Source organism: Alligator sinensis, unplaced genomic scaffold (assembly GCF_000455745.1).
Source record: "Alligator sinensis unplaced genomic scaffold, ASM45574v1 scaffold407_1, whole genome shotgun sequence".
NCBI lineage: Eukaryota > Metazoa > Chordata > Crocodylia > Alligatoridae > Alligator > Alligator sinensis.
The window spans coordinates 93,588-102,073 of record NW_005842464.1 but is presented as its reverse complement, the minus strand read 5'-3'; the positions used below and the strand labels follow the sequence as shown (position 1 = coordinate 102,073).

The window sequence follows — 8,486 nt, the reverse complement described above, 5'->3', positions numbered from 1 at the left end:
TGGGGAAAACACTTCCAAGTGTCTGTCCTGTCCCACGTGCCACCCTTCCTAGCTGTCGCTTTGCTACTCTGCTGTTGACATTAGCAGGTAACCAGTTGCTTCTTGCTCTTTGGCACAGATTGCTGCTGTTTAGATGCATCACAGGGAGCAGCACGCTGGAGTCATGCACTCCTTTGGTTCCACAGATCACACCGTGCTCCTTTCATGGTGACCTGCCCGGTGAGGCTCCAGCTCCTGCTATGGGCAGGGCTCCCCAGCTGACCCTCTCCTTCCAGTGCCAACCATCTCTTCCTCCATGCGCAGCAGAGACTTGCACCGTAGCTTCTCATTGCGGGATTTCTCAGAAGTTTAAATTCCCATTCATGCCCTCCCCCACCCTGGCTCCCTGTGATCCATCAGGACAAGGGATGGGAATTCCCCGATTCCAGCACCTCATGGGAGAGGTGAATGTGGGGCTGACAGGAGCATCCCAGCTTTAACCTCCTCACTTTGCTTGCTCCCCAGCCCCTCGTCCTGACCTCAGTGCCATCTCTTTTCCCATTTATCCTACTTCCCATGGTTCCCCCAGTCCTCTGTCCCCTGGGGTCCCTCCATCCAAAAAGGTGTTTATTTTCTTTTTGAAACCTTGTGAGGCTCTTCTGAATTTTCTTCAACAACGGGGGGAAACCCTTTGGCAGCAGTAGACTGCAGCAGCTTGCCTCCTTTTTTGTTTTCAGCTATACGGGATTTGGTGTGTTGCTCATGTTTTGTGAACACAGCATGTCCTTCTGCTGCCTAGCTAGCAATCCTCTGGAAGAGTCTTGATTGTCTGCGTGCCTTGTAATCCACTGGGTGACTAGACGCAAGGTTGGTGCCTGTCTGTACAGCGTAGCTCTTAAACAGTCAACCCTTATCCAGCCTCCGCTATACCAAAGCTGGTGCACCTGATCTTTCATGGTCTAGGTCACTGTAACCAGGTCATGCTGCAGGGACAGCCGTGATGCCCCCTGATGGCCACACAACCCACACTCTGCTTTGCCTCTGGGGTACCCTCCCCTTCTCGCCTGCCATGCCTTGATGTACTTGTTGGATCCAAAGGGAGGCTGCCTCAGGGGCCTAGAGCAAGGCTCAATCTGTCTAACAGCTAGCAGGTCCCTCCGGGACTTTGCTGGCCTCCATCCTGCTCTCAAGCCGAAGTAGGCACTCTCATTCATGCCAGGCGTACCTGTAGCCTTAAGGGCTAGTCATGGCTCCAGCCACCCCTTACGCCACACCCATGCCTCACAGGTGTCACTACCATCACTCAGGTGGGACATGTGTTCCCCAGAGTCACCAGGACACCTCAGACCTTTACTCCCTTGTTGAGGCTTTGGCCTTTCCAGCTTCTGCCCCTCTACTTTCGCTGGTCCCTTAGCCAAGGCCCTCTGTTCTGGACCTGGACTCTGGTTTCCATCCCTTATCTTGGTTATTTTAATGCTGGGCCCCCTGGCCCTGTCTCCACCCTGCTGTGGGCCCTCTGGTCCCAGTCTGGGGCTGGAGCCTGACTTCTGGCAGGGCTTAAGGCAGTCACATGCCCCTCTGGCACTAATGGGACCTCCAAACCATCCTCAGTCCCTTTCACAAACCACCAATAAACTATAACAAAAGAATAAGCCCTCTGGCCATAACGCCACTTAACCCACTCAGGGTCCAAACACAAACGGTGGCTGCCTGTCTGCACCACTGCGCAGCCCCTCATGCTGGGTCACATTCCTCTGCAAAGCAGCACCATTATGTTTGCCTCCCCAAAGATAGCACCAGTGCCAGCTAGGGGCTTCCACTGCAGCCTCCAGACCAGGCTCCCTGCTCTGGCTCAGGCCCTGGGTTTGTGTCGGGAAGCCATGCCCCATTTGGTTATGTGGCTCCCGGAGCTGCCACGGGTGTTTGCTGAGTAAGCTTGCTGACTAGCGTCCCGTGCAGCTCAGTGCTGCTGGTCTCTGCCGCAGCAGGGCCCGAGCTTCCCAAGCAGGGTTCTGCCCTGCTGGGCTATTGCAGAGCAGCCGGTTCGGGGGTAGGCTCTCCTAGCCTCTGCCTCTTCCCCAGACCGGCTGTATTCTTTGTAGCCAGCTCTGCCTGCTCCTCTTCTCTCTTCAAGTAACAGGAGCCTTCTGGCTCTGTCACTGTCATAAACCTAATTTCCTGGGATTAGGAAGACTCTTCTCTGGGGAAATGTTTACTTCATGGGGATTTTTGCACCTTCCCCTGAAGCCAGAGGGCTAGATTGATTGCTGCTCACAACTGAACAACTGTTTCTAGGTTATGCTGGGTGAGGGCCTCCTTAGACGTGGACATCACAGAAGAAATCCTGTTTAGGAGGAATTTGAATGCAGTTGTGGCGGGGGCCTGTGCAGCCTGATTGCAAAAGATGTATGAGAAACCTTGCCGCTGACACAGGGTAGAAGGGGCAGAAGAAAAGGGGCACGGGGGCTGCAATTACTGGTAGGATGAGGGGGAATGCTATAAAACTGGAATCTGAAACAGAGGGTTGGATGGGCCTGTGCTGGCCTCGAAGACAAAGATGAGCATTTTAATCAGGTGGGCTGCGTCTGGAAGAACAAAAAGGGGGTTGAAGAGCATCAGATAGTGAAGTGGTCTGATAGGGCAGGGGAAAGAGATTTAATAGTTGCTCTTTGGACAACCTCAAAAGAAGCCACGAGGGCTACAGGGAGGCCAGGGATGAAGAGCTTAAAAGAACAAGGCTGCAAGTCATGCACACGCGGCCCCTATACATCGTCTTCCTGGGCCGTCCAGGTTTTCACCTTGCTGCAGTCTTGTAGAGACTTTCCAGAATAGATGTTGTTGTTTCTTCCTTAAGTTTTGCACTTGTTGGAGTATTTGTGAGACGGTGTCTTGTAACTACAAGAACTTTCCTATTAATGTAACAATAAATAGGACACTGCTGTATATAACTTGCTAAATTATTAACTTCCCTCATAATTCCAAAAGACACCAAACAGAATCAAAGCTCAATTGCACTGGGTACTGCGTTCACTGTTTTGCTCGCGTTTATATTTGTGAGTATGGTTTCTGCCTCCAAGAATTTACAATGTAAGGATATTCTGTATTTAGATAATCTGTTTCTGTTAGTCTGAATCAGTTTATCACTCAGTTCTTGCCAATCACTTAGATCGGGGAAATTCTTTCGCTGTTTAAACTTACTTTTGTTGCTTCATTCATCTGACTGCATTATCTGTTTTTCTCAGGGTCTCTAAAAAGCCTCGGGAGATGAAAGGTAAAAATAGTAAAAAGATTTCCCTGAAGTATACAGCAGCCAGACTGCATGAAAAGGGAGTTCTGCTGGAGATTGAAGACCTGCAAGCCAACCAGTGAGTATCCTGCTAACCTGCAAATGTAGTGTGCTTAAAGCCTTCCTTCAGTCACTGTGAGGAAAGAGCGTGGTCTCATTCCTCCCTGCTGTACTTGCTCTGAACACCTGGTCAGGGACTCTGAACAGTGTGGCCCAGCACCTCCTTAGCCTGTGCTGACTGTCTGCAGGCTGCTCTGAAATAGTGAAACTCTGACCTCTGGTTGGGTGCTTGTCGACTACGGGGCCATTATGACCTTCTAGTCTGACCCCATGCATATCATGGTCCAAGAGGGCTTTACACAGGCATCCTCTGCATCAGTGTATAAGGACATTCAGTGTCGAAGTAAAGAATCCACATTATGGAGAATCTACCCCATCACCAGGTAAGCTTGTACCAATGGCTAATCACCCTCACTGTTAAAAATTGGTGTATATTTCTGACCTTTTCCCAGCCTCTGGGAGCCACTGGAATCCTGCTGGGCCTTTTCCTGGTAGATTGAAGAATTTCTGGTGTGAGAGTTCCTGCACGGCAGGATGGCAGTGTCACACAGGGTACATTGCATGGCTTGTGGGTCTGGGCCAGAGTACCCCACTCAGCAGTACGGGGTGATTTCATGTTACCGTCTCACAGAGGCAGAGATGAGGTCTGGCAGACACAGCACAAGGTGTGTTTCTTTTCCTTAGGAAAGATTCTTAAGCTCTGCTGCTCTTCCTGACCTCTTCATAGTCTCATTAGGTGCAGAACGTGAGAGTCCAGAATCGGAGCAAAGATAGGATCTGTTTGGAACTTTAACTCTGAACCTTCTCCGCTTCGTTAAAATTATATGTAAAATAATACATTTCTGGTTTTTTGTGATCCCTTGTAGGTTTAAAAATGTGATATTTGAAATCAATCCAACAGAGGAAGTAGGAGACTTTGAGGTAAAAGCAAAATTCATGGGAGTTCAGATGGAAACATTCATGCTACATTATCAGGTAAGGGTCTTCCTATCTAATGTTGAACACCGGTGGTGTGTAATCTGTGATCTATGCAGGCTGCGTGTAGCCAACCCAGATCTGTAGTTGCTTTCTGGAAGCTAAGATTTCACAAAAGTGTTTCTGTCCCTTCTGGGTGTGAGGAAGTGCTTCTGGAAGCTGCTTAGTGCTATGCAATTTTAGTGAGCATGCAGCCTGGTGAGAGCCTTGAGGGAAAGAAAACTGCCCTCTTCCATCCAAGACCAGCTTAAGGGCGGTACCAGCAAAGGCCATTTCTGCATCAGTCATAGAAGTGGGGCTGGAAGGGACCTCCAGAAGTCACATCTAGTCCAGCCCCCTGCCTGAGGGCAGGATCATCCCTATCCAAACCATCCCAGACAACCATCATCTAAACCAGGGGCAGACAGTTATTTTGGGCAGAGAGCCACTTACTGAGTTTTGGCAAGCCATCAAGGGCCACATGACAGGCAGCCCAGGACAGCTCAATATTAATTTTCTAAAATTTTTAGGCTCTACGCGGGCCAGATAAAATGGCCTGGTGGGCCGCATTCGGCCCCTGGGCCGCGTTTTGCCCACCCCTGATATAAACTCTACATAAGACTACCCTCAACCCTGATGCAACACAGACCTAACACCCAAACCTGCCGCAGGTGAAGCAGGGGAACCATGGCAGACAGCATCCTACTTCTATACAATATTGTCAATATACACAAGAGATCCCTGGCAGAGTGTCACGCCCGCTGCTACAAAGGAAGGCAAAACCCCCCACAGTCTGTACTGATCTGACCATGGGGTAAAATTCCTTCCTGACCCCAAATACTGTGTGGTGATTGGTCTGGCCCTGAGTGTAGGGGCGAGACCCCCTAGCCAGGAACCTCCAGCTGCTGGGGCAGGAGAACAGGCACAGCCCACCTGAAGTCCCCAGCCTTAGCTGCAGCCAGCACCCAATGCCTCTGGGAAGGCTTGACAACACCCTGACACATAGCAGAAAAAAGGAGGGTGGGAGCAACCAGAAAACGGGCATAGCTACACCTGAATCAGGCCAGACTGGTGGCTGTCCAATACGGCTGTGCGAAGCTTCGGTCGCTGATCCGATTTGGAGGAGATTTGGCCCAATTCTGTGTGTAGTAAATCAGCTGTTTGGTTTAGAGAGGCTGCTGCTGTGAGTACAGGTAGAGAAAAGGGGCTTTCCCTCTTCTTTTTGGCAGCCCTTCAAGTTGAATCTTTGCCCACAAATCAGTATGGATTTGTTTGTCCAGTATTGCCTGGTAGTGCAGGAGTTTGCCCTAGGGAAGGCATGTTTGGTCGAGGCTGGATGTCTCCCTTGATGGTGGTTATGTGCTTTTTTTTAATTTTCTTGCCCCTTTGTATGCTTTTCTGTGTGTAGTAAATCAGCTGTTTGGTTTAGAGAGGCTGCTGCTGTGAGTGCAGGTAGTAGAACAGCTTCCAGCCCTTCTGGACAGCTTCCTTTGCCCTGAATGTCACTTCTGGGGCCCAGGTTTTCTTGGTGGGCAACCTCACCTAGAGGTGTTCTCTCTCAGTGTTGGCCCAATGCCCAGCACAGCTGGCATGTGAGACAGCAGTGTTGAGCTTTGTGCTTCGTGAAATGCTGTAATGTCTGCCGCAGCCTCCAATTGTTGGTGCTGTCAGTCCCCTTCAGCCGAGTCTGGTGGTTTGTCTGGCATCACTCACCGTGAGAGGCATCTTGGCTTTGAAGAACAAAGTGGCCTTTGTTCTGGTGGTTCTGCTTAGCACGGAGGACGGTGGTCTCATCTGATTGACTGTCAGTGTTGAAAGACATCTTAGTTTTGAAGACCTACTTGTCAAAATGGGCTTGAAGCTTGAGGGTTACTGATTGGGTTTGTGACTTGGAGTCTATTGGTTTCCTTATGTTAAGAACCTTCCTTTCTCTCTGAGCCAGAGGGAGAAGCAAAAGCAATGTGGGGTGGTCCTTTGCTTTTGTGCGACCTGATTTTCAGTTTCCTAACAAACCTTCAGGCCTGAGAGAGTGAGCAGCACAGCGGGTATTCATTTGCTCCATCACTATCTTGTCAGTACTCTTCAACGTTGGAAACAGTGAGGTGTATCATTAGCAGGCTTGCCTCTGGGGAGACCAGTAAGACTGAGTCACCCTTTCCATTTGACCCTTGTTGGGGAGCGCTGGTTGGTCACCTTCTTTGAACATCGCTCCCCAAGGTCTTGTATCTTGTGGCTATGAGATGCAATTGGAGGAGAGGGGGTGGGGAATGCCATCAAAGGGCTTTGAGACTTTCCTAGGGAATACAAAGCACAACGAGGCTGAAGCTGAGCATCCAGATTGACTTGGGTCTTTGAAGTCAGGATAGATGTTTGAGAGTTGAAAGAAAAGGAGATCATTTTAATTTCAATACTCATATTAATACAAATATCAGTATATGGAGATTGGTGGTGCTGATTGTTCATAGTTTGTCATGGAAGTCCATCAGTACACCTTTGTCATGGATCTTTCAAGCTCAAGTCTTAGACCCACAGTAGATATGAATCCTTTAGAAACCAGCTTTGTTCTTGTCTTCTAAATTGCCTCTTTCCTCTTAGGTCCCATGGGCTCTTCACTAATCAGCGTGTTCCTTTTGTTCAGGATCTTTTGCAGCTCCAGTATGAAGGTGTTGCAGTCATGAAGCTGTTTGATAGAGCAAAAGTCAATGTCAACCTTCTCATCTTCCTTCTGAACAAGAAGTTCTACGGGAAGTAACTGGTGTGTCCCACAACATCTGCAGCGGGGATGCATGGAAGAACTGCGCAGCTCTTAATGGCCTCTCTCACCTGTCAGAAGCAAGCACATATTGTATCTTAAGAGACTTTATATTAATGTACCCCTTTGCCCAACTACAACTATATCATTTCAGGAAGCAGGACTAGAATCTCAGTGAATCAGTAGTTCTGACTGGGTACACAGAGGTTTTGTGCATCTCATTGCTATGATCTTTCCCTCTCTTTTTTTCCGGACCCCTTGACAAGCAGTTCATTTAGAATGCGTTTTGGTGGCACTGGGGAATTAAACATTTGCTAGAATATACGTTGGGCTTCTGGGTGTTTTCTTTGCTTAAACATGTGGATGGCAAGGCTTGAGTACTTGTTGCTTGTAGGAGGAGAAAGCTGGCACTAGGAAATCACCGGTTCTGCTTTGTTGGCTAGAAGCAGATCAGGATTACTATTTATATTGAGACTTCCCCACTGTCAGTTCTGGTACAGAAATGAATGAACTTTAAAACCAGGTTGCCTATTTCATTGTCACCGTTTGGTGGTAGTGACGGTTGGCATTGGATTATTGCAGCAGTCTGAGAAAGTGAAGTAAGTAGTTGCTGAATTACTACTATATAGAATATCGTAGCCATGTAGAACATCGTTGCTGATCCCTTTTTCTTCATCCTGTTTCTCTTAAAGGCGCCTTACTAATTTTCAAATTGTGCCTGTAGTAGAGGAAATGGGGATGTATGTACTGATGCCTGAAGATGAAAAAAAGCCTTTTGAGGCAAGACCAGTTTATTTTATAGTATTGCTTCATAAGCCTTTAGATTAATATAAAAAAATTCTCTCTCAAGTTTGTGCAGTGATCCATTTATTGATACCTGATGCCATAAACACTAGGCTCTATCTTCAGACTTGCCAAAGGGAATTCATGATGTCTTAAATAGTTCTGGGCTGTTAAATATGTACATTTTATCAAGTAAACCTTTCCTTCATTGCTTAGATATTCCTGCCCTGTTAGGGCTATACTGCTATACATAACGGAAATGCAAAGAGCAACAAAAATGAATCCTGACCTTACCATAACTTGGGCATAACAGTTTGTTCCTGGATAAGTGTTTGCTCCAGAGAAGCTGTATGTTTTTAAATATCTTTAAAAAGAATCTTTGTCCCCAAATTACTGCTTAAAATAAAGTCTCTATCCTTAAACCTTCTCTTGTGCTATTTATTTCAACAAAGCTGTGTTTTTAGTTGAATTGGCTTGTATTCAGTCTGTATCGGATTGTATCTTTCTAAGTAGGTGTTAACACAAGGACAGTTCTTAACATCAGATAACTGTTGCATGTCTCAGGAATAGCTGAATATTTGCTTCCTTGATCTTTTCAAGAACCAAATAGGTTTCAATTTTGTGACAGTCCCTGCCATGATGGAAGGCATCCTGAACAATTACCTTGATCCA

General features: G+C 47.7%; 1 protein-coding gene across 2 annotated transcripts in view; it reads left to right on the top strand.

Moving 5' to 3' along the window:
- IQGAP1 (IQ motif containing GTPase activating protein 1) overlaps positions 1-8,236 on the top strand; it is a 131,690-nt gene extending 123,454 nt beyond the window's left edge. For both annotated transcript variants that reach the window (XM_006030792.3, XM_025212460.1), the window contains 3 exons: positions 3,222-3,344; positions 4,192-4,300; positions 6,918-8,236. In XM_006030792.3, coding sequence (XP_006030854.1) covers positions 3,222-3,344; positions 4,192-4,300; positions 6,918-7,031 — 346 coding nt within the window. In that variant the 3' untranslated portion in view covers positions 7,032-8,236. The remainder of the gene's footprint in view (positions 1-3,221; positions 3,345-4,191; positions 4,301-6,917) is intronic.
- Positions 8,237-8,486: the final 250 nt, after the last annotated feature.